The 27,925-nt window shown below is 36.6% G+C and overlaps 1 protein-coding gene across 1 annotated transcript in view; it reads right to left on the reverse strand.

Annotated features, from left to right (window-relative positions):
- Window positions 1-25,990, reverse strand: part of LOC111515228 (ATP-binding cassette sub-family C member 4) — a 259,515-nt gene extending 233,525 nt beyond the window's left edge. The window contains exon 1 of the mRNA XM_074178643.1: window positions 25,650-25,990. Within this exon, the coding sequence (XP_074034744.1) occupies window positions 25,650-25,723 (74 nt within the window). The 5' untranslated portion in view covers window positions 25,724-25,990. The remainder of the gene's footprint in view (window positions 1-25,649) is intronic.
- Window positions 25,991-27,925: the final 1,935 nt, after the last annotated feature.

The raw sequence follows: 27,925 nt of genomic DNA on the forward strand, positions 1-27,925 counted from the left end.
TCATTTCCATTTCTTAACACTATACCAAAATATGAAGAAGGCACAGTCTCTAATAAAAATATTGCTGGATCTGTACCGCCCCTGACAGCCGGTTTTTTGATTTCACGCCTGACATATTTCTTCATTTCCATTTCTTAACACTATAACAAAATATGAAGGTGGCAGGGTCTCTAATAAAAATATTGCTGGATCTGTACCGCCCCTGACGGCCGGTTTTTTGATTTCACGCCTGACATATTTCTTCATTTCCATTTCTTAACACTATACCAAAACATGAAGGTGGCAGAGTCTCTAATAAAAATATTGCTGGATCTGTACCGCCCCTGACGGCCGGTTTTTTGATTTCACGCCTGACATATTTCTTCATTTCCATTTCTTAACACTATACCAAAATATGAAGGTGGCAGGGTCTCTAATAAAAATATTGCTGGATCTGTACCGCCCCCGACAGCCGGTGTTTTGATTTCTCACCTGAGATATTTCTTCATTTCCATTTCTTAACACTATACCAAAATATGAAGAAGGCACAGTCTCTAATAAAAATATTGCTGGATCTGTACCGCCCCTGACGGCCGGTTTTTTGATTTCACGCCTGACATATTTCTTCATTTCCATTTCTTAACACTATACCAAAATATGAAGGTGGCAGGGTCTCTAATAAAAATATTGCTGGATCTGTACCGCCCCCGACAGCCGGTGTTTTGATTTCTCACCTGAGATATTTCTTCATTTCCATTTCTTAACACTATACCAAAATATGAAGAAGGCACAGTCTCTAATAAAAATATTGCTGGATCTGTACCGCCCCTGACAGCCGGTTTTTTGATTTCACGCCTGACATATTTCTTCATTTCCATTTCTTAACACTATAACAAAATATGAAGGTGGCAGGGTCTCTAATAAAAATATTGCTGGATCTGTACCGCCCCTGACAGCCGGTTTTTTGATTTCACGCCTGACATATTTCTTCATTTCCATTTCTTAACACTATACCAAAATATGAAGGTGGCAGGGTCTCTAATAAAAATATTGCTGGATCTGTACCGCCCCCGACAGCCGGTGTTTTGATTTCTCACCTGAGATATTTCTTCATTTCCATTTCTTAACACTATACCAAAATATGAAGAAGGCACAGTCTCTAATAAAAATATTGCTGGATCTGTACCGCCCCTGACAGCCGGTTTTTTGATTTCACGCCTGACATATTTCTTCATTTCCATTTCTTAACACTATACCAAAATATGAAGAAGGCACAGTCTCTAATAAAAATATTGCTGGATCTGTACCGCCCCTGACAGCCGGTTTTTTGATTTCACGCCTGACATATTTCTTCATTTCCATTTCTTAACACTATAACAAAATATGAAGGTGGCAGGGTCTCTAATAAAAATATTGCTGGATCTGTACCGCCCCCGACGGCCGGTTTTTTGATTTCACCTTGGCCATATATCTTTATTTCCATTTCTTAACACCATTACAAAATATGAAGGTGGCAGGTTCTCTAATAAAAATACTGCTGGATCTGTACCGCCCCGACGGCCGGTTTTTTGATTTCTCACCTGACATATTTCTTCATTTCCATTTCTTAACACTATACCAAAATATGAAGGTGGCAGGGTCTCTAATAAAAATATTGCTGGATCTGTACCGCCCATGACGGCCGGTTTTTTGATTTCACACCTGACATATTTCTTCATTTCCATTTCTTAACACTATAACAAAATATGAAGGTGGCAGGGTCTCTAATAAAAATATTGCTGGATCTGTACCGCCCCTGACAGCCGGTTTTTTGATTTCACGCCTGACATATTTCTTCATTTCCATTTCTTAACACTATAACAAAATATGAAGGTGGCAGGGTCTCTAATAAAAATATTGCTGGATCTGTACCGCCCCTGACGGCCGGTGTTTTGATTTCTCACCTGAGATATTTCTTCATTTCCATTTCTTAACACTATACCAAAATATGAAGAAGGCACAGTCTCTAATAAAAATATTGCTGGATCTGTACCGCCCCTGACGGCCGGTTTTTTGATTTCACGCCTGACATATTTCTTCATTTCCATTTCTTAACACTATACCAAAATATGAAGAAGGCACAGTCTCTAATAAAAATATTGCTGGATCTGTACCGCCCCGACGGCCGGTTTTTTGATTTCTCACCTGACATATTTCTTCATTTCCATTTCTTAACACTATACCAAAATATGAAGGTGGCAGGGTCTCTAATAAAAATATTGCTGGATCTGTACCGCCCCTGACAGCCGGTTTTTTGATTTCACGCCTGACATATTTCTTCATTTCCATTTCTTAACACTATAACAAAATATGAAGGTGGCAGGGTCTCTAATAAAAATATTGCTGGATCTGTACCGCCCCTGACAGCCGGTTTTTTGATTTCACGCCTGACATATTTCTTCATTTCCATTTCTTAACACTATAACAAAATATGAAGGTGGCAGGGTCTCTAATAAAAATATTGCTGGATCTGTACCGCCCCCGACGGCCGGTTTTTTGATTTCACCTTGGCCATATATCTTTATTTCCATTTCTTAACACCATTACAAAATATGAAGGTGGCAGGTTCTCTAATAAAAATACTGCTGGATCTGTACCGCCCCGACGGCCGGTTTTTTGATTTCTCACCTGACATATTTCTTCATTTCCATTTCTTAACACTATACCAAAATATGAAGGTGGCAGGGTCTCTAATAAAAATATTGCTGGATCTGTACCGCCCATGACGGCCGGTTTTTTGATTTCACACCTGACATATTTCTTCATTTCCATTTCTTAACACTATAACAAAATATGAAGGTGGCAGGGTCTCTAATAAAAATATTGCTGGATCTGTACCGCCCCTGACAGCCGGTTTTTTGATTTCACGCCTGACATATTTCTTCATTTCCATTTCTTAACACTATAACAAAATATGAAGGTGGCAGGGTCTCTAATAAAAATATTGCTGGATCTGTACCGCCCCTGACGGCCGGTGTTTTGATTTCTCACCTGAGATATTTCTTCATTTCCATTTCTTAACACTATACCAAAATATGAAGAAGGCACAGTCTCTAATAAAAATATTGCTGGATCTGTACCGCCCCTGACGGCCGGTTTTTTGATTTCACGCCTGACATATTTCTTCATTTCCATTTCTTAACACTATACCAAAATATGAAGAAGGCACAGTCTCTAATAAAAATATTGCTGGATCTGTACCGCCCCGACGGCCGGTTTTTTGATTTCTCACCTGACATATTTCTTCATTTCCATTTCTTAACACTATACCAAAATATGAAGGTGGCAGGGTCTCTAATAAAAATATTGCTGGATCTGTACCGCCCATGACGGCCGGTTTTTTGATTTCACACCTGACATATTTCTTCATTTCCATTTCTTAACACTATAACAAAATATGAAGGTGGCAGGGTCTCTAATAAAAATATTGCTGGATCTGTACCGCCCCTGACAGCCGGTTTTTTGATTTCACGCCTGACATATTTCTTCATTTCCATTTCTTAACACTATAACAAAATATGAAGGTGGCAGGGTCTCTAATAAAAATATTGCTGGATCTGTACCGCCCCTGACGGCCGGTGTTTTGATTTCTCACCTGAGATATTTCTTCATTTCCATTTCTTAACACTATACCAAAATATGAAGAAGGCACAGTCTCTAATAAAAATATTGCTGGATCTGTACCGCCCCTGACGGCCGGTTTTTTGATTTCACGCCTGACATATTTCTTCATTTCCATTTCTTAACACTATACCAAAATATGAAGGTGGCAGGGTCTCTAATAAAAATATTGCTGGATCTGTACCGCCCCCGACGGCCGGTTTTTTGATTTCACCTTGGCCATATATCTTTATTTCCATTTCTTAACACCATTACAAAATATGAAGGTGGCAGGTTCTCTAATAAAAATATTGCTGGATCTGTACCGCCCATGACGGCCGGTTTTTTGATTTCACACCTGACATATTTCTTCATTTCCATTTCTTAGCACTATACCAAAATATGAAGGTGGCAGAGTCTCTAATAAAAATATTGCTGGATCTGTACCGCCCATGACGGCCGGTTTTTTGATTTCACGCCTGACATATTTCTTCATTTCCATTTCTTAACACTATACCAAAATATGAAGGTGACAGGGTCTCTAATAAAAATATTGCTGGATCTGTACCGCCCCCGACAGCCGGTGTTTTGATTTCTCACCTGAGATATTTCTTCATTTCCATTTCTTAACACTATACCAAAATATGAAGAAGGCACAGTCTCTAATAAAAATATTGCTGGATCTGTACCGCCCCTGACAGCCGGTTTTTTGATTTCACGCCTGACATATTTCTTCATTTCCATTTCTTAACACTATACCAAAATATGAAGGTGGCAGGGTCTCTAATAAAAATATTGCTGGATCTGTACCGCCCCCGACGGCCGGTTTTTTGATTTCACCTTGGCCATATATCTTTATTTCCATTTCTTAACACCATTACAAAATATGAAGGTGGCAGGTTCTCTAATAAAAATATTGCTGGATCTGTACCGCCCCGACGGCCGGTTTTTTGATTTCACACCTGACATATTTCTTCATTTCCATTTCTTAACTCTATACCAAAATATGAAGGTGGCAGAGTCTCTAATAAAAATATTGCTGGATCTGTACCGCCCCGACGGCCGGTTTTTTGATTTCTCACCTGAGATATTTCTTCATTTCCATTTCTTAACACTATACCAAAATATGAAGAAGGCACAGTCTCTAATAAAAATATTGCTGGATCTGTACCGCCTCTGACGGCCGGTTTTTTGATTTCACGCCTGACATATTTCTTCATTTCCATTTCTTAACACTATACCAAAATATGAAGGTGGCAGGGTCTCTAATAAAAATATTGCTGGATCTGTACCGCCCCCGACGGCCGGTTTTTTGATTTCACCTTGGCCATATATCTTTATTTCCATTTCTTAACACCATTACAAAATATGAAGGTGGCAGGTTCTCTAATAAAAATATTGCTGGATCTGTACCGCCCATGACGGCCGGTTTTTTGATTTCACACCTGACATATTTCTTCATTTCCATTTCTTAGCACTATACCAAAATATGAAGGTGGCAGAGTCTCTAATAAAAATATTGCTGGATCTGTACCGCCCCTGACGGCCGGTTTTTTGATTTCACACCTGACATATTTCTTCATTTCCATTTCTTAACTCTATACCAAAATATGAAGGTGGCAGGTTCTCTAATAAAAATATTGCTGGATCTGTACCGCCCCCGACGGCCGGTTTTTTGATTTCACACCTGACATATTTCTTCATTTCCATTTCTTAGCACTATACCAAAATATGAAGGTGGCAGAGTCTCTAATAAAAATATTGCTGGATCTGTACCGCCCCTGACGGCCGGTTTTTTGATTTCACACCTGACATATTTCTTCATTTCCATTTCTTAGCACTATACCAAAATATGAAGGTGGCAGAGTCTCTAATAAAAATATTGCTGGATCTGTACCGCCCCTGACGGCCGGTTTTTTGATTTCACACCTGACATATTTCTTCATTTCCATTTCTTAGCACTATACCAAAATATAAAGGTGGCAGGTTCTCTAATAAAAAAATTTGCTGGATCTGTACCGCCCCCGACGGCCGGTTTTTTGATTTCACACCTGACATATTTCTTCATTTCCATTTCTTAGCACTATACCAAAATATGAAGGTGGCAGAGTCTCTAATAAAAATATTGCTGGATCTGTACCGCCCCTGACGGCCGGTTTTTTGATTTCACACCTGACATATTTCTTCATTTCCATTTCTTAGCACTATACCAAAATATAAAGGTGGCAGGGTCTCTAATAAAAATATTGCTGGATCTGTACCGCCCCTGACGGCCGGTTTTTTGATTTCACACCTGACAAATTTCTTCATTTCCATTTCTTAACACTATACCAGAATATGAAGGTGGCAGAGTCTCTAATAAAAATATTGCTGGATCTGTACCACCCCCGACGGTCGGTTTTTTTATTTCACACCTGACATATTTCTTCATTTCCATTTCTTAACTCTATACCAAAATATGAAGGTGACAGAGTCTCTAATAAAAATATTGCTGGACCTGTACCGTCCCCGACGGCCGGTTTTTTGATTTCACCTCGGCCATATATCTTTATTTCCATTTCTTAACACTATACCAAAACATGAAGGTGGCAGAGTCTCTAATAAAAATATTGCTGGATCTGTACCGCCCCCGACGGCCGGTGTTTTGATTTCTCACCTGAGATATTTCTTCATTTCCATTTCTTAACACTATACCAAAATATGAAGAAGGCACAGTCTCTAATAAAAATATTGCTGGATCTGTACCGCCCCTGACAGCCGGTTTTTTGATTTCACGCCTGACATATTTCTTCATTTCCATTTCTTAACACTATAACAAAATATGAAGGTGGCAGGGTCTCTAATAAAAATATTGCTGGATCTGTACCGCCCCTGACAGCCGGTTTTTTGATTTCACGCCTGACATATTTCTTCATTTCCATTTCTTAACACTATACCAAAATATGAAGAAGGCACAGTCTCTAATAAAAATATTGCTGGATCTGTACCGCCCCTGACGGCCGGTGTTTTGATTTCTCACCTGAGATATTTCTTCATTTCCATTTCTTAACACTATACCAAAATATGAAGAAGGCACAGTCTCTAATAAAAATATTGCTGGATCTGTACCGCCCCTGACGGCCGGTTTTTTGATTTCACGCCTGACATATTTCTTCATTTCCATTTCTTAACACTATACCAAAATATGAAGAAGGCACAGTCTCTAATAAAAATATTGCTGGATCTGTACCGCCCCTGACGGCCGGTGTTTTGATTTCTCACCTGAGATATTTCTTCATTTCCATTTCTTAACACTATACCAAAATATGAAGAAGGCACAGTCTCTAATAAAAATATTGCTGGATCTGTACCGCCCCTGACGGCCGGTTTTTTGATTTCACGCCTGACATATTTCTTCATTTCCATTTCTTAACACTATAACAAAATATGAAGGTGGCAGGGTCTCTAATAAAAATATTGCTGGATCTGTACCGCCCCCGACGGCCGGTGTTTTGATTTCTCACCTGAGATATTTCTTCATTTCCATTTCTTAACACTATACCAAAATATGAAGAAGGCACAGTCTCTAATAAAAATATTGCTGGATCTGTACCGCCCCTGACGGCCGGTTTTTTGATTTCACGCCTGACATATTTCTTCATTTCCATTTCTTAACACTATACCAAAATATGAAGGTGGCAGGGTCTCTAATAAAAATATTGCTGGATCTGTACCGCCCCGACAGCCGGTGTTTTGATTTCTCACCTGAGATATTTCTTCATTTCCATTTCTTAACACTATACCAAAATATGAAGAAGGCACAGTCTCTAATAAAAATATTGCTGGATCTGTACCGCCCCTGACAGCCGGTTTTTTGATTTCACGCCTGACATATTTCTTCATTTCCATTTCTTAACACTATACCAAAATATGAAGAAGGCACAGTCTCTAATAAAAATATTGCTGGATCTGTACCGCCCCTGACGGCCGGTGTTTTGATTTCTCACCTGAGATATTTCTTCATTTCCATTTCTTAACACTATACCAAAATATGAAGAAGGCACAGTCTCTAATAAAAATATTGCTGGATCTGTACCGCCCCTGACGGCCGGTTTTTTGATTTCACGCCTGACATATTTCTTCATTTCCATTTCTTAACACTATACCAAAATATGAAGAAGGCACAGTCTCTAATAAAAATATTGCTGGATCTGTACCGCCCCTGACGGCCGGTGTTTTGATTTCTCACCTGAGATATTTCTTCATTTCCATTTCTTAACACTATACCAAAATATGAAGAAGGCACAGTCTCTAATAAAAATATTGCTGGATCTGTACCGCCCCTGACGGCCGGTTTTTTGATTTCACGCCTGACATATTTCTTCATTTCCATTTCTTAACACTATAACAAAATATGAAGGTGGCAGGGTCTCTAATAAAAATATTGCTGGATCTGTACCGCCCCCGACGGCCGGTGTTTTGATTTCTCACCTGAGATATTTCTTCATTTCCATTTCTTAACACTATACCAAAATATGAAGAAGGCACAGTCTCTAATAAAAATATTGCTGGATCTGTACCGCCCCTGACGGCCGGTTTTTTGATTTCACGCCTGACATATTTCTTCATTTCCATTTCTTAACACTATACCAAAATATGAAGGTGGCAGGGTCTCTAATAAAAATATTGCTGGATCTGTACCGCCCCCGACAGCCGGTGTTTTGATTTCTCACCTGAGATATTTCTTCATTTCCATTTCTTAACACTATACCAAAATATGAAGAAGGCACAGTCTCTAATAAAAATATTGCTGGATCTGTACCGCCCCTGACAGCCGGTTTTTTGATTTCACGCCTGACATATTTCTTCATTTCCATTTCTTAACACTATACCAAAATATGAAGAAGGCACAGTCTCTAATAAAAATATTGCTGGATCTGTACCGCCCCTGACGGCCGGTGTTTTGATTTCTCACCTGAGATATTTCTTCATTTCCATTTCTTAACACTATACCAAAATATGAAGAAGGCACAGTCTCTAATAAAAATATTGCTGGATCTGTACCGCCCCTGACGGCCGGTTTTTTGATTTCACGCCTGACATATTTCTTCATTTCCATTTCTTAACACTATACCAAAATATGAAGAAGGCACAGTCTCTAATAAAAATATTGCTGGATCTGTACCGCCCCTGACGGCCGGTGTTTTGATTTCTCACCTGAGATATTTCTTCATTTCCATTTCTTAACACTATACCAAAATATGAAGAAGGCACAGTCTCTAATAAAAATATTGCTGGATCTGTACCGCCCCTGACGGCCGGTTTTTTGATTTCACGCCTGACATATTTCTTCATTTCCATTTCTTAACACTATAACAAAATATGAAGGTGGCAGGGTCTCTAATAAAAATATTGCTGGATCTGTACCGCCCCCGACGGCCGGTGTTTTGATTTCTCACCTGAGATATTTCTTCATTTCCATTTCTTAACACTATACCAAAATATGAAGAAGGCACAGTCTCTAATAAAAATATTGCTGGATCTGTACCGCCCCTGACGGCCGGTTTTTTGATTTCACGCCTGACATATTTCTTCATTTCCATTTCTTAACACTATACCAAAATATGAAGGTGGCAGGGTCTCTAATAAAAATATTGCTGGATCTGTACCGCCCCCGACAGCCGGTGTTTTGATTTCTCACCTGAGATATTTCTTCATTTCCATTTCTTAACACTATACCAAAATATGAAGAAGGCACAGTCTCTAATAAAAATATTGCTGGATCTGTACCGCCCCTGACAGCCGGTTTTTTGATTTCACGCCTGACATATTTCTTCATTTCCATTTCTTAACACTATAACAAAATATGAAGGTGGCAGGGTCTCTAATAAAAATATTGCTGGATCTGTACCGCCCCTGACGGCCGGTTTTTTGATTTCACGCCTGACATATTTCTTCATTTCCATTTCTTAACACTATACCAAAACATGAAGGTGGCAGAGTCTCTAATAAAAATATTGCTGGATCTGTACCGCCCCCGACGGCCGGTGTTTTGATTTCTCACCTGAGATATTTCTTCATTTCCATTTCTTAACACTATACCAAAATATGAAGAAGGCACAGTCTCTAATAAAAATATTGCTGGATCTGTACCGCCCCTGACGGCCGGTTTTTTGATTTCACGCCTGACATATTTCTTCATTTCCATTTCTTAACACTATAACAAAATATGAAGGTGGCAGGGTCTCTAATAAAAATATTGCTGGATCTGTACCGCCCCCGACGGCCGGTGTTTTGATTTCTCACCTGAGATATTTCTTCATTTCCATTTCTTAACACTATACCAAAATATGAAGAAGGCACAGTCTCTAATAAAAATATTGCTGGATCTGTACCGCCCCTGACGGCCGGTTTTTTGATTTCACGCCTGACATATTTCTTCATTTCCATTTCTTAACACTATACCAAAATATGAAGGTGGCAGGGTCTCTAATAAAAATATTGCTGGATCTGTACCGCCCCCGACAGCCGGTGTTTTGATTTCTCACCTGAGATATTTCTTCATTTCCATTTCTTAACACTATACCAAAATATGAAGAAGGCACAGTCTCTAATAAAAATATTGCTGGATCTGTACCGCCCCTGACAGCCGGTTTTTTGATTTCACGCCTGACATATTTCTTCATTTCCATTTCTTAACACTATAACAAAATATGAAGGTGGCAGGGTCTCTAATAAAAATATTGCTGGATCTGTACCGCCCCTGACGGCCGGTTTTTTGATTTCACGCCTGACATATTTCTTCATTTCCATTTCTTAACACTATACCAAAATATGAAGAAGGCACAGTCTCTAATAAAAATATTGCTGGATCTGTACCGCCCCTGACAGCCGGTTTTTTGATTTCACGCCTGACATATTTCTTCATTTCCATTTCTTAACACTATAACAAAATATGAAGGTGGCAGGGTCTCTAATAAAAATATTGCTGGATCTGTACCGCCCCCGACGGCCGGTTTTTTGATTTCACCTTGGCCATATATCTTTATTTCCATTTCTTAACACCATTACAAAATATGAAGGTGGCAGGTTCTCTAATAAAAATACTGCTGGATCTGTACCGCCCCGACGGCCGGTTTTTTGATTTCTCACCTGACATATTTCTTCATTTCCATTTCTTAACACTATACCAAAATATGAAGGTGGCAGGGTCTCTAATAAAAATATTGCTGGATCTGTACCGCCCATGACGGCCGGTTTTTTGATTTCACACCTGACATATTTCTTCATTTCCATTTCTTAACACTATAACAAAATATGAAGGTGGCAGGGTCTCTAATAAAAATATTGCTGGATCTGTACCGCCCCCGACGGCCGGTGTTTTGATTTCTCACCTGAGATATTTCTTCATTTCCATTTCTTAACACTATACCAAAATATGAAGAAGGCACAGTCTCTAATAAAAATATTGCTGGATCTGTACCGCCCCTGACGGCCGGTTTTTTGATTTCACGCCTGACATATTTCTTCATTTCCATTTCTTAACACTATAACAAAATATGAAGGTGGCAGGGTCTCTAATAAAAATATTGCTGGATCTGTACCGCCCCCGACGGCCGGTGTTTTGATTTCTCACCTGAGATATTTCTTCATTTCCATTTCTTAACACTATACCAAAATATGAAGAAGGCACAGTCTCTAATAAAAATATTGCTGGATCTGTACCGCCCCTGACAGCCGGTTTTTTGATTTCACGCCTGACATATTTCTTCATTTCCATTTCTTAACACTATAACAAAATATGAAGGTGGCAGGGTCTCTAATAAAAATATTGCTGGATCTGTACCGCCCCCGACGGCCGGTGTTTTGATTTCTCACCTGAGATATTTCTTCATTTCCATTTCTTAACACTATACCAAAATATGAAGAAGGCACAGTCTCTAATAAAAATATTGCTGGATCTGTACCGCCCCTGACGGCCGGTTTTTTGATTTCACGCCTGACATATTTCTTCATTTCCATTTCTTAACACTATACCAAAATATGAAGGTGGCAGGGTCTCTAATAAAAATATTGCTGGATCTGTACCGCCCCCGACAGCCGGTGTTTTGATTTCTCACCTGAGATATTTCTTCATTTCCATTTCTTAACACTATACCAAAATATGAAGAAGGCACAGTCTCTAATAAAAATATTGCTGGATCTGTACCGCCCCTGACAGCCGGTTTTTTGATTTCACGCCTGACATATTTCTTCATTTCCATTTCTTAACACTATAACAAAATATGAAGGTGGCAGGGTCTCTAATAAAAATATTGCTGGATCTGTACCGCCCCTGACGGCCGGTTTTTTGATTTCACGCCTGACATATTTCTTCATTTCCATTTCTTAACACTATACCAAAACATGAAGGTGGCAGAGTCTCTAATAAAAATATTGCTGGATCTGTACCGCCCCCGACGGCCGGTGTTTTGATTTCTCACCTGAGATATTTCTTCATTTCCATTTCTTAACACTATACCAAAATATGAAGAAGGCACAGTCTCTAATAAAAATATTGCTGGATCTGTACCGCCCCTGACGGCCGGTTTTTTGATTTCACGCCTGACATATTTCTTCATTTCCATTTCTTAACACTATAACAAAATATGAAGGTGGCAGGGTCTCTAATAAAAATATTGCTGGATCTGTACCGCCCCCGACGGCCGGTGTTTTGATTTCTCACCTGAGATATTTCTTCATTTCCATTTCTTAACACTATACCAAAATATGAAGAAGGCACAGTCTCTAATAAAAATATTGCTGGATCTGTACCGCCCCTGACGGCCGGTTTTTTGATTTCACGCCTGACATATTTCTTCATTTCCATTTCTTAACACTATACCAAAATATGAAGGTGGCAGGGTCTCTAATAAAAATATTGCTGGATCTGTACCGCCCCCGACAGCCGGTGTTTTGATTTCTCACCTGAGATATTTCTTCATTTCCATTTCTTAACACTATACCAAAATATGAAGAAGGCACAGTCTCTAATAAAAATATTGCTGGATCTGTACCGCCCCTGACAGCCGGTTTTTTGATTTCACGCCTGACATATTTCTTCATTTCCATTTCTTAACACTATAACAAAATATGAAGGTGGCAGGGTCTCTAATAAAAATATTGCTGGATCTGTACCGCCCCTGACGGCCGGTTTTTTGATTTCACGCCTGACATATTTCTTCATTTCCATTTCTTAACACTATACCAAAATATGAAGAAGGCACAGTCTCTAATAAAAATATTGCTGGATCTGTACCGCCCCTGACAGCCGGTTTTTTGATTTCACGCCTGACATATTTCTTCATTTCCATTTCTTAACACTATAACAAAATATGAAGGTGGCAGGGTCTCTAATAAAAATATTGCTGGATCTGTACCGCCCCCGACGGCCGGTTTTTTGATTTCACCTTGGCCATATATCTTTATTTCCATTTCTTAACACCATTACAAAATATGAAGGTGGCAGGTTCTCTAATAAAAATACTGCTGGATCTGTACCGCCCCGACGGCCGGTTTTTTGATTTCTCACCTGACATATTTCTTCATTTCCATTTCTTAACACTATACCAAAATATGAAGGTGGCAGGGTCTCTAATAAAAATATTGCTGGATCTGTACCGCCCATGACGGCCGGTTTTTTGATTTCACACCTGACATATTTCTTCATTTCCATTTCTTAACACTATAACAAAATATGAAGGTGGCAGGGTCTCTAATAAAAATATTGCTGGATCTGTACCGCCCCTGACAGCCGGTTTTTTGATTTCACGCCTGACATATTTCTTCATTTCCATTTCTTAACACTATAACAAAATATGAAGGTGGCAGGGTCTCTAATAAAAATATTGCTGGATCTGTACCGCCCCTGACGGCCGGTGTTTTGATTTCTCACCTGAGATATTTCTTCATTTCCATTTCTTAACACTATACCAAAATATGAAGAAGGCACAGTCTCTAATAAAAATATTGCTGGATCTGTACCGCCCCTGACGGCCGGTTTTTTGATTTCACGCCTGACATATTTCTTCATTTCCATTTCTTAACACTATACCAAAATATGAAGAAGGCACAGTCTCTAATAAAAATATTGCTGGATCTGTACCGCCCCGACGGCCGGTTTTTTGATTTCTCACCTGACATATTTCTTCATTTCCATTTCTTAACACTATACCAAAATATGAAGGTGGCAGGGTCTCTAATAAAAATATTGCTGGATCTGTACCGCCCATGACGGCCGGTTTTTTGATTTCACCTTGGCCATATATCTTTATTTCCATTTCTTAACACCATTACAAAATATGAAGGTGGCAGGTTCTCTAATAAAAATACTGCTGGATCTGTACCGCCCCGACGGCCGGTTTTTTGATTTCTCACCTGACATATTTCTTCATTTCCATTTCTTAACACTATACCAAAATATGAAGGTGGCAGGGTCTCTAATAAAAATATTGCTGGATCTGTACCGCCCCTGACAGCCGGTTTTTTGATTTCACGCCTGACATATTTCTTCATTTCCATTTCTTAACACTATAACAAAATATGAAGGTGGCAGGGTCTCTAATAAAAATATTGCTGGATCTGTACCGCCCCTGACAGCCGGTTTTTTGATTTCACGCCTGACATATTTCTTCATTTCCATTTCTTAACACTATAACAAAATATGAAGGTGGCAGGGTCTCTAATAAAAATATTGCTGGATCTGTACCGCCCCCGACGGCCGGTTTTTTGATTTCACCTTGGCCATATATCTTTATTTCCATTTCTTAACACCATTACAAAATATGAAGGTGGCAGGTTCTCTAATAAAAATACTGCTGGATCTGTACCGCCCCGACGGCCGGTTTTTTGATTTCTCACCTGACATATTTCTTCATTTCCATTTCTTAACACTATACCAAAATATGAAGGTGGCAGGGTCTCTAATAAAAATATTGCTGGATCTGTACCGCCCATGACGGCCGGTTTTTTGATTTCACACCTGACATATTTCTTCATTTCCATTTCTTAACACTATAACAAAATATGAAGGTGGCAGGGTCTCTAATAAAAATATTGCTGGATCTGTACCGCCCCTGACAGCCGGTTTTTTGATTTCACGCCTGACATATTTCTTCATTTCCATTTCTTAACACTATAACAAAATATGAAGGTGGCAGGGTCTCTAATAAAAATATTGCTGGATCTGTACCGCCCCTGACGGCCGGTGTTTTGATTTCTCACCTGAGATATTTCTTCATTTCCATTTCTTAACACTATACCAAAATATGAAGAAGGCACAGTCTCTAATAAAAATATTGCTGGATCTGTACCGCCCCTGACGGCCGGTTTTTTGATTTCACGCCTGACATATTTCTTCATTTCCATTTCTTAACACTATACCAAAATATGAAGAAGGCACAGTCTCTAATAAAAATATTGCTGGATCTGTACCGCCCCGACGGCCGGTTTTTTGATTTCTCACCTGACATATTTCTTCATTTCCATTTCTTAACACTATACCAAAATATGAAGGTGGCAGGGTCTCTAATAAAAATATTGCTGGATCTGTACCGCCCATGACGGCCGGTTTTTTGATTTCACACCTGACATATTTCTTCATTTCCATTTCTTAACACTATAACAAAATATGAAGGTGGCAGGGTCTCTAATAAAAATATTGCTGGATCTGTACCGCCCCTGACAGCCGGTTTTTTGATTTCACGCCTGACATATTTCTTCATTTCCATTTCTTAACACTATAACAAAATATGAAGGTGGCAGGGTCTCTAATAAAAATATTGCTGGATCTGTACCGCCCCTGACGGCCGGTGTTTTGATTTCTCACCTGAGATATTTCTTCATTTCCATTTCTTAACACTATACCAAAATATGAAGAAGGCACAGTCTCTAATAAAAATATTGCTGGATCTGTACCGCCCCTGACGGCCGGTTTTTTGATTTCACGCCTGACATATTTCTTCATTTCCATTTCTTAACACTATACCAAAATATGAAGAAGGCACAGTCTCTAATAAAAATATTGCTGGATCTGTACCGCCCCTGACAGCCGGTTTTTTGATTTCACGCCTGACATATTTCTTCATTTCCATTTCTTAACACTATAACAAAATATGAAGGTGGCAGGGTCTCTAATAAAAATATTGCTGGATCTGTACCGCCCCCGACGGCCGGTGTTTTGATTTCTCACCTGAGATATTTCTTCATTTCCATTTCTTAACACTATACCAAAATATGAAGAAGGCACAGTCTCTAATAAAAATATTGCTGGATCTGTACCGCCCCTGACGGCCGGTTTTTTGATTTCACGCCTGACATATTTCTTCATTTCCATTTCTTAACACTATACCAAAATATGAAGAAGGCACAGTCTCTAATAAAAATATTGCTGGATCTGTACCGCCCCTGACGGCCGGTTTTTTGATTTCACGCCTGACATATTTCTTCATTTCCATTTCTTAACACTATAACAAAATATGAAGAAGGCACAGTCTCTAATAAAAATATTGCTGGATCTGTACCGCCCCTGACAGCCGGTTTTTTGATTTCACGCCTGACATATTTCTTCATTTCCATTTCTTAACACTATACCAAAATATGAAGGTGGCAGGGTCTCTAATAAAAATATTGCTGGATCTGTACCGCCCCCGACAGCCGGTGTTTTGATTTCTCACCTGAGATATTTCTTCATTTCCATTTCTTAACACTATACCAAAATATGAAGAAGGCACAGTCTCTAATAAAAATATTGCTGGATCTGTACCGCCCCTGACAGCCGGTTTTTTGATTTCACGCCTGACATATTTCTTCATTTCCATTTCTTAACACTATAACAAAATATGAAGGTGGCAGGGTCTCTAATAAAAATATTGCTGGATCTGTACCGCCCATGACGGCCGGTTTTTTGATTTCACACCTGACATATTTCTTCATTTCCATTTCTTAGCACTATACCAAAATATGAAGGTGGCAGAGTCTCTAATAAAAATATTGCTGGATCTGTACCGCCCCCGACGGCCGGTTTTTTGATTTCACACCTGACATATTTCTTCATTTCCATTTCTTAACTCTATACCAAAATATGAAGGTGACAGAGTCTCTAATAAAAATATTGCTGGACCTGTACCGTCCCCGACGGCCGGTTTTTTGATTTCACCTCGGCCATATATCTTTATTTCCATTTCTTAACACTATACCAAAACATGAAGGTGGCAGATTCTCTAATAAAAATATTACTGGATCTGTACCGCCCCCGACGGCCGGTTTTTTGATTTCACCTCTAACATAGATCTTTATTTCTATTTCTCAACACTATACCAAAATATGAAGGTGGCAGAGTCTCTAATAAAAATATTGCTGGATCTGTACCGCCCCCGACGGCCGGTTTTTTTATTTCATTTCTGACATATTTTTTTATTTCCAGTTGTCACCACTATAACAAAATATGATGGTGGCAGATTGTCTGATTAAAATCAGACAGACAGACAGACAGTATACCGCCTCCTGCTCGGATTTTTCGTTTAGTTTTTACTATTTTCTATAGTTTCCGTCATTTCAAATATTCATGATGCCTTCAAAATACATTTTTCACTGTTTCGGGAAAGAGAGTAGAAAATACGAAATATTGCTGAACTTTATTGCCAAAGTAACCGAGGTAGCGAAACCATATAAAAACACCACAAGAAGAACCTAACATCAGTTACACCTCTCGAAGCGAAGCAGTAACTCGTGTTGATAATGCCATCTGAGATGATGACGAAACGTCGACTATCGAATAGTACACAACGGATGAACACCCGGAAAAACAACACATCATCATATATATATATATATATATATATATATATATATATATATATATATATATATATATATATATATATATATATATAGAAACACTAGAATTTTCAAATGGTGTTTTTACGTACCGCCTCCATTTCGAACGATATAATGATATATGAAAATTCAGAGGAACTATCAATACGTCAATACTGTTTCATATACAGTGTGTAAAATCCAAATTAAATAAATTCATTATTTCGGTTACTGAACATATTTTAGAAAAAAAACTTAAAACACCTTTTGAAAGGTCTCTTCATTCTCCATTCAAAAATGTCATCGCTTTCAAGTTATTTGGAACAATTAAGATAAAATAAATTGAATTCATGTGGTTTCCGAAATTCGATAGAATACACCCAAAAACTGAAATGTAATGAAAAACGTAATAAAATGTAGAATACGAAAGAGAACTATGGATGTTAACGAAGTATATTTCCAAAATGTTCACCACGAACGTTTTGGCAACATCCTAATCTCAAATAAAACTGTATTCTAACATTATTTAACATATCAGGCGTGACCGACCTAATCGCAAACGTTATTCGTTCTTTCAAGTCATTCAAATCTGAAGATTCAGTTTTGTACACATTGCTCTTCAGATATCCCCATAAAAATTAATCTAATGATAGAAGATCAGGTGATCGCGCTAGCCATTCAATCGATGCTCGCCTCCATATCCACCGATTCAGAACTGTTGTATCGAGGTATTGCTGGACATAAACTTGGAAATGTGGTGGTGCTCCATCCTGCTGAAACCATATCGTATTCACTGGAACTTTAGGGTTTCCTGGATCAGAATATAAATTTGCTAAACGTGGAATGCATCATTTTGAAGTAATGTCAACTAATTATCGCCATTCGAATTGCCCCAATGAAAAAAAGACCAATGATATGGTTTCCTACAATCGCTGTCCAAAATAAACCTTTTGAGGGTATTGCGTTTGTTCTTCTCTCATCCAATGACGATTTTCCATTGACCACTAGTGGCAATTTTGCCGATTAGCATAACCGTTAAGAGACAGAGTATACTCATCTGAAAACATAACGTCTTCTAATTGGATGATTATTATTATGATGATTATTCAACATGTCCATCATTTGTTCAAAAAAGTAAGTTCTTCTATCAAAATCGTCTTCCATAAGCTCCTGAGTAGGTATCATTTCATTGGAATGCATTTACATTGAATGTAATGGATGCCAGTCTACTCGATGTATGTGGGTTTTCCTCAAACTCAAGCATCACATCTAATTTGAGTTCATCACTCATTGCATTGGCAGCAGCTTTTTTATCTGCCCCACATGACCAAGCTCGCAAAACTGTTTTACTATTTTGCTTATTTTTCTTTGAGATATGGGCGGTAAATTAGGGAATTTCCCATGAAATGGGCGAGCTACTTCCTGTTGTGTTCGGGTTTTATCTTCGTAACCAATCATTTGTGAAACTGTTATTTCATGCATTTTCGTTATTCTAACCATTTGTCAGACTTGAAGTTAACTAAGTTTAAAGTTGAATTAAAATACTGACAACTAATGTTGTAACATACAAAACAAATTGACAAGGCGTTTTTAAATAACGTTGCCACGGAAATTATTCACAGTTGTTTAGTAGATACCATTTAAAAAGAACATTGCTATGATTTTTGCTTATTTTCTTATAATCAATACCTCAACATGAAATAAGTTTTGAGTATATTGCCATAAGTTTCGAGTGTATTTTATCAAATTTCAGTTACTACATGATTTTTTGTATGAAGAATGAAAAGACCTTTCAAACGATATATTACAAGACTATACTTCCCAATTTGGGGTTGTATCTGTTATTCGACGGGGGTTGAAGGTAGGGGTAGCATTTTTTCCGTTGAAGTATGACAAATTATAATTCAAATTTGTATTTTTTCGGGATTTTGTTGAAATATTTACCGTAACCGAAATAATGAATTTATTCCATTTGGCTTCTACACACTGTTTCGACGTTTCATCAATAGATGCATTCAACTTCATATTTTCAAACATGGATCCCACGTTTTTTTCATCCATTTTTGTATCCACTGTGATAACCTAACCCTTCTGGACTTTACATTGAGTACGAAGTATTCGGCTCAACTTTTGGCAACATGGCCAAATTGAAAGAAACAATAATGGGGGCTTGCATGACTATTACTCCATGAATGACAGACAAATGTCATTGAAATACTATTGAAATAGCGAATATATGTTTAAGGAACGATAGGCGGCAATTTGAACATCTAATAAGATATCGTGGATGACGTAAATGTTTAGGAGTTTTTGACTTTTTTTTTCTTCTGTTTGTTACTTGGTATATTAACATGTTCTTCCGATATGTAAGTTAACGTATAGCTTCGAGTTTTAGACCCAAAAAATAGTGGTTCCTACTTTTTTGAGGTAGCTCTGACTGAAATTGTATGACCATACAATGATGTAGAGAAAAACGTCGGGAACATATGTATTGTAATACATAGCTGTATTTGTTGTCACAGTGACTACAAAAATAGATTTTTATTATTTTTTCAGTGTTCTCGTGTAGATTTTTTCCAATATTTTTTAAAACTCATCATTACTCAACAATTTATACTCAACCGGTGCCTCCGGTCGAAAACGCGCCATATATAGTTGATGAACTATCGATAAATCAATGATTATAAATACCTGTCAATTTTTATCAACTATTATATTATATTTTATCATTTTCTCTATGCATTAAATCTATATCTATTCAATAATACTGATAACCGTTTACTAAAATTAAAAAATAATTAAGAGAAAAACTTAAATCATAATATAATTACATTCCCATCTACACTAATGACATTTTAAATAGAAAATAATTTAGTGCCTCTTTAAAATCTATAATCACCGACTTATCATTTAATGAAATAAAGTTTAAACGCTCCGAAAAAGTAATGCCGCTTTCCAGTGTTAACAAATCTGTAAAAATAAATGATCGTGAAGTTGCAGTGGATCCATTATTACTCTTCCAAAGAATTACTGTCAGCAAACAATTTGAAAGTAATCTTGAAGAATATCTTCAATATGAATTGAGTCCGTATCCAACAGCTCTATTTGATAATGATGGCATGAGAAAAACAACAAAATCGTCATTGTATGACAACATGAGCCCAATTGATTTTGTTCTCAATGAAAATAATGTGACGTTCATTATTGATGGCGGATTTCTTCTTCATCATGTTGTATGGAGCAGAGAAGATACTTTTTCTATTATTTTTGATAAATACATGAATTATTTACAAAGGCATTACAGTTCCAAAATAATTGTTGTATTTGACGGATATTCAGACTACAGAAAGAACGTAAAAGCTATGGAGCAGCAGAGAAGACCTGCTGCACTTTCAAAAACGTATGAAGTTTGTTTCGATGAAACAATGGTTGTACCAGTTACTCAAGAAAAATTCTTATCAAATCGAAATAACAAAGATAAGTTCATCAATATGTTAATTGAAAAATTACAAGCTGCAAATATTACTACTAAACAAGCCAGAGATGATGCGGATGTTCTTATTGTTGAAACTGCAATTGAAGAATCAAAGTCTAAAAAAACTGCAGTTATAATAGGACAAGATATTGATTTACTTGTCATTTTAATTAGGCGTACACTGTCTTACGAACAAGAAATTTTCTTTAAAAAAGTTGGGAAAGGTAATGTAAAAACGATGATATACTCGACTAAAAGTTTTGATAATTATCCTCATTCTAAAAACATATTTTATTTCTACACACATTAATTGGCTGTGACACAACTTCTGCGCTTTTTAAAAGGGGGAAAAAATCATTTTTAAAAGTTTTTGAGAAACTGACAAATTTGGATGAACTAGCTGCAGCATTTGAGGAAGAAAATTGTTCGGCCCAGAGATTATTAGAGAGTGGAACTCAATCCTTATTGGCAGTCTATAATGCTCCGAAATCTGTGAAAAGTCTTGATCATCTTCGTTATATGCATTACGTCAAGTCTACAAAACTTAATAAACCTGTGCAGCTTTCAAATATTCCACCAACAAGTGCAGCTGCTCATCAACATTTCAACCGTGTATATCATCAAGTTCAAACTTGGTTAGGACATGATTTGGAACCCCAGGTATGGGGTTGGGCAATGCAAAACGATTTTCCGGAGCCTATCATGACAATTTTACCACCTGCTCCAGAAGATTTGCTAAATACAATTTTCTGCAACTGCAACAGTGGTTGTGGTGCGCGATCCTACACAGCACTAGATATTCATGGAATATTTCCTGTATATCATAAAACGAACGTATATATTCCAAATATTCATAGAATATTCTTGGAATATATACATGCCTTTAGAATATTCATAGAATATGCTTGAATGAATATGGCAGGATTATTCCCGAAAGAATGTGCATAGAATGTCTATAAATGGATTATTCTCCCTTGAATATTCTAAGAATATTGTCGATCGAATATACCATATGGTATATTCTTAGAATATATCCACACGGTATATTTTGGAATATTCTATACAATGGAATTTTAAATTATCTTATAATATAACGTATTCAAATAATTCAATATTATTAAGAACAAAAATATTTGAAGATCTTAATCGAATGCATAACCTAATGTATATAACCCTGACAGTGTTAACCAGTTTTTGAACTCAACGCAAAGATTCTGGATGAATTGCTCCAACAGCAACTGTTGGAAACGACAAAAAAATTTGAATGGGCCAATAAATGAACCAATTGTATCAATAAATTGGTTAATTCTCATCCTATTTGTCTTTTTGTATTTGAAATTATTTAATTACAAAGCGAAAAATCCTGGAAACAGAGAAATGGGGAAGTGAATAATTGGAGTAAACGTTTCTCATTGGTCAATTGAAGTGTAGCGCGCGACAGTCGAATAAGCTATGTGAAAGCGGCTGTCCCTTAATGCATGGTACATTTGCGTTTGCGTTAAATTCGACATTTGATTCAACATGGCGGTTGACGTGGCAGGTTCGCGTGTGTAATGCATGGTGTGTTGGTGTTATTATCAAAGTATAATTCTATCACGTTCAGTGTACCATTTATAATTTGGGGTTGTCCAATTTGCAGTACAGCGAATAGTTTGATTTTGGATCTTCAAACAGGAAAGTTGCATCTATTCAGTCTTCAAGAAAAGTAAGTAAAATGCAATAGTATCGATAGTAAAGTCATGGTGATTAACCTACTATACCTCATTTTAGGTTCGAGGAGAGTTGGTGTGTGGGATTTGTTGGTTTGACTAAGTACATGTTTGAACTAGAGTGATTTCAGTTGTGTATCTTCAATAGAGAAAAGTAAGTGAATGACACATTCTTTTGTATCATTTGTTTTCATAATTTTTATCACTCGTTTTCAAGATAGTATCAATTTGCCCAAAAGGAAACAGAGTGGTACCTGGTACAGGCAGGTGCGCCAAGGAACTGAAAACGTAATGATTACTTTTCAACAAGACAATGCAAGTTGCTCTCCAAGTCATAAAATGTTGTAAATGTTCATGAGTAACCTATGCGAAAAATATCTATTTGATTTTTATTCCAGTTTTATTGTGCCACTTTCAAATAGTGATAATGAACGTTAATGTACATTTTGTTCCAGGTATTACTATTGAAACACTGGCTGATGCATTGTTGGACAAATATAAGGAAAACTATTCTGGTGAGCAAAGTTTGAATAACTTTAAGTAAGTGAAATTCATTGAAGAACCCATCATACCACTCATTTTAAATACTTCATTTGTGGGTTTATTTTTCTAAGTGAGAAACCTAACCTAACCTATTTCTTGATGTAATACACTTTTTCTTTTTCAATGAAATGATATATTTATTATTTTTTAATTAGTGCTGATGAATTCACAGAGTTGTTATTTTAGTATATTTTTTAGTATACATTTGTTTGAGAGTAGGAACATCCTAATTTGAATACATTTCTAATATTTGTAATATGACAGCATTCAGGAATATTTTATTCAGTGAATAAATATTTTGAATTAGATTTTTTATTTTTAATATTGGTTGAAACGTCAAATATTTCAGTGTAGGTATATTGTTTTTAAAATATATTTGTTTATGAATATTATGTGTTTTATTACTTGTGTGAATCTTGTATCACATGCCTAATAGCGGTTACTCGTCACATTCTTGGAATATTCCAAATATTCCTAGAATATTCATAAAATATATTTAAAGAATATTCTATGGTGTTTCTCTATTGTATATTCCTACAATAAACTAAGAATATCCTGAATATTTTATGAATATTCCTCGGGTTCTATTCCTGGAATATTCTCAATAGAATATACCTTAGATATTCTAAGAATATTATAAGATATTCCAAGAATATTCCCAAGGAATATTCTTAAAATATATCAAAGGTTCGCCAGGAGCACTTCCAGGGAATATTCTCCAGAAGATATATATATCCATGGCATATTCATAGCATAATACAATATCCTTAAATGTATATTCATGAAATATACCTGGAATATCTATTGCTATGTGGGATGCGGATGCAGGAAAGCGGGCTTGCAATGCTCTTCAGCTTGTGGCCAATGTAATGGGCAAGCTTGTCTCAATGCTCTACCATATCAGAGCAACATTAACGAAGATGGAACCTTTGACCCCGAAATCATGGAAGAACTTGAGACAAATGTCGTTGAAGACGATAATGAAGACCAGTTTGAAATTTACCAGTAGCCAGAAGACGACGATGAAGAGGAAGAAGATGATTAAAATTATAAATTGTAGTTTTTGTACCCTTTATTCCATTTCTTTACTTTCAATAAAAATAAATGTATTCAATGATATTTTTTAATAAAAAGATTAAATCATAATTTATTTGTTTTTTTTCATCATGTAAGAAGTTATAAATATTAATTAGGTTAAAATTCAAGTATAATTCCTATATTTTCATTAACAATTCTGCAATTACATGGGCAGGTAAGTGTTGTTAAATAAATTAATACTGAATAAAAAGTGGATAAGTTAGGAAAAAAAATGATAAAATATAATATAATAGTTGATAAAAATTGACAAATATTTATAATCAATGATTTATCGATAGTTCATCAACTATATATGGCACGTTTTCGACCGGAGGCACCGGTTGACCTGAAGTGATGCTGTGACCGCGTGCTCTCCGCCCTCTATCTCGAAAACGGTTCACCGTATAAAAAATTTTTTCAAACAAAATTTGTAGAGAATTTTGTATTCTACAATATTGATAATAAATACAAATAGCATAAAATCCATAGGAAATGAGATATTTCCAAAAAAAGCGCAAAAAACCGATTTTTGTGATCTTTGACCATGAAATTTAATAGTTGCTTACACCCTACCATATGTAGGTTTTGAGACAACTTTTAGGGTGTCAATATACAAGTATTTACAGACTTACAGCTGGGTATCTCGAATTCCGAGGTGAACTTACTATAATGACTGGACTAATATTCAATGGCGGACATCGATGTTTTGGAATAAGACACTTGCCTTATTGCCTCTTCAGCATCAATCTGGATAACATTACAAAATGAAGCACTCAGTTCATTTATAAAATAACGACTTCATGAATAGTGTACGCAACACGTTTTTTTCCGAACTTGTTACGTAAATAACTATTGTCATGAGTGTAATAATATGCCGTCATTACAATTCGGTACCCTTCAACGGTATTCTTTAGTTCAATAGTTTGGTTTCTGATTTCTCATTCATCCTCATTTGGCTCACATTTCATGAATCATTGAATGGAACTGGTTGAAAATTGTAAAAAATTATATCAAAACTTATAAATATAGTTTACTGAGAAAGTTTTATTATAAAAGTCCCAATTTTATTATTTTGTTGATTTCATAAAGTGATTTCCATTATTTGTTTTTTGTCGCCAATATAAAAATTCAATATAATGAATAGGATCCACTATCGCATTGGTTAAGAAACACAGACTGATATTTTACTTCATCAAAGTGGGTTACATAATTTGTTTACCCCAGGTCATAACAATATTCTTTATCATTTTTTCAACTTGTGCAGGTATTTGAAATGTTTACAAAATGCGACATTTGTTAACGAAGTATCATTTACCATACAGTTTTATTTCATAAATTTAGTATTTCCTGTTGTTTCGTTCACAAAAATTATTTCATTGTAGAAAAATACTCACCCGAAAAATAATTTCGAGAATATGCCAGCAGTTTTAATTGGATTATCTTGTGTCAGTTTGTACCCGTTATCCATTTTCCAAACTAGAACTGCACTCAGAAGAAAACACTCATTCAGTAACAATTAACACTATTATCTAATGCTATTTGGAGCACCCCGTGAATATCGTAGCTATTTACGTTGAAAATGTTTGTATCAATAGCATTGATGAAACAATTATTTGGAAACGAAGTTTCTGAACAAACTAAGAATTTCTGTTGAACACTTGCCTTGAATGTGTTGAGTCAAATAATAGATTAATATTCATTGACATGAAAACAGGATTAACTTGAATGAATGTTTAAAATAATCAAGCTCGGTCACGATGTCTAAAATTATTTTTATAGCAACAAAATTGATAAGTGACAACGAACACTTCGGTAATATGCAATGAGTTTGGTGGAGTGGGGTGATTTTGTTATTTCCACGTATGAGTTGATCACTTTTTAGTTTTTCAAATATCTGTTTCACTCAATAATCTCTGTACAGAAAAAAACTATGTCAGATATATGATGGAATCGGCCGATACTTGATGAAAATCCATAACTAACGTATTCCAAAAACACTTTATTGTGAGATTTTCACTAAATTGTTTTACAAAAACGCAACACGTGTTTCGCCATACAATGGCTTCATCTGGCGTGTCTTTCAACTCGTTGAAAGACACGCCAGATGAAGCCATTGTATGGCGAAACACGTGTTGCGTTTTTGTAAAACAATTTAGTGAAAATCTCACAATAAAGTGTTTTTGGAATACGTTAAAAACTATGTCGGTGAAATAAACATTTCACTCCACACTTATTACTTCATGTAACCCAGAGGTTGTTAAAAAATAACAGAAATGAGAAACAAATGAACAACTATAATAGTGAAAGTAATTTAAAGCTCACTACTAAATACACCTGAGAACCAGATTCACTTTTTCAAATTTTCTAGAAGGGAGTGCTTGCTTTTCAGGGAAAGTCAAGTACTGGATATTATGGAAGAAAGCTTCTACGATTCATATTTCTCCATTGTTGTATAAAAAATGTGAAAAAGTTACAAAGAACGAAAGAAAAAATATAACTAACATTTTTTGGGTCATAATGATGATGGGAGGTGAAAACCTAAAAAGTTTTTACCCAAAACACTTATCTCTCCTCAAAATATTCTCTTTTCAATTCGAACAAAATTTCATTTTTACCCTAATGAAAACATTCTTCAGGGATTTTGATGACGTACGCATATTAACAATTGCAACTCTTTCACTAGTTCGGATTTCCATTGTCTACTATACAAAATGATTTGAAATCCCTCAAACAAGTAAAAAAGAATAATTAAAAAAGAATAGTTTAAAATAACAATTATATTAAGCAACAATAAACCTGAAATGAAATGATAGTGAAATAACCTACAAGTAAAAATATAATAATTGAATAAATAAAAACTGAAGGAATGCAAAAAGAAAATAATAAAAAATAAAAAAGTGTAGAGATTCCAAGTCACGTTAGTTCACGACGTTTCGATTGTTGGTATCTATAATCGTCTTCGGGTGATGACTGGACTGATTCCTCCGAGAGATGACTATTTTATAGGTCGTTGAAATACTTTCACTATTTCTACTTTCCATTTTCCGCTTCACTGATTCCGTGAGAGATGACCGATTTGGCGGGAGTTGGTCATTTTCCGTTTGATGATGGGTTTTCATATGTTTCGTATATCTACGCTGGCCTGGCTGAATACGTTGTTGGACAACATGTATGCGGCTTCCTTAAATTTTCTACTGAACCAATGTTCCTCTCTGTGCAAGATCTCAGCTTGGGACCACTCGATGTTGTGTTGATGGGTCCAAACATGGTCTGCTATTCCTGATTTGCTGGTTTCTCCTCGCTGTGTGTGCTTCTTGTGCTCGGCAATGCGAACATTCAATGGCCTCTTAGTTTCACCAATATAGGATTTTCCGCACTCACAGGGTATCCGGTAAATGCAATTCTTGGAATCGCAGTCCGCGTTTGGGGGCCTGGTTTTCGTGAGGCTGCTACGGATAGTGTTACCGGATCTGAAACAGGTTCTAATGTTGTACTTGGAACCAATTCTTCTTATCCTCTCCGATAATCCTCTGATGTAGGGAAGTGCAAGCACTGGTTGTGACGGCTTCTCTTCCTTGCGAGGCTCCTGCTGTCTTTTAGCCAAAGTCTTTTCTACCATCGCTTTGGAGTATCCATTCCGCTGAAGATCATTTTTGATGATGTCTAGTTC

This window comes from Leptinotarsa decemlineata, unplaced genomic scaffold (assembly GCF_025532065.1).
Source record: "Leptinotarsa decemlineata unplaced genomic scaffold, Ldec_3_MD MMD2_tig00004204_RagTag_RagTag, whole genome shotgun sequence".
In the NCBI taxonomy this organism is placed as follows: Eukaryota; Metazoa; Arthropoda; class Insecta; order Coleoptera; family Chrysomelidae; genus Leptinotarsa; species Leptinotarsa decemlineata.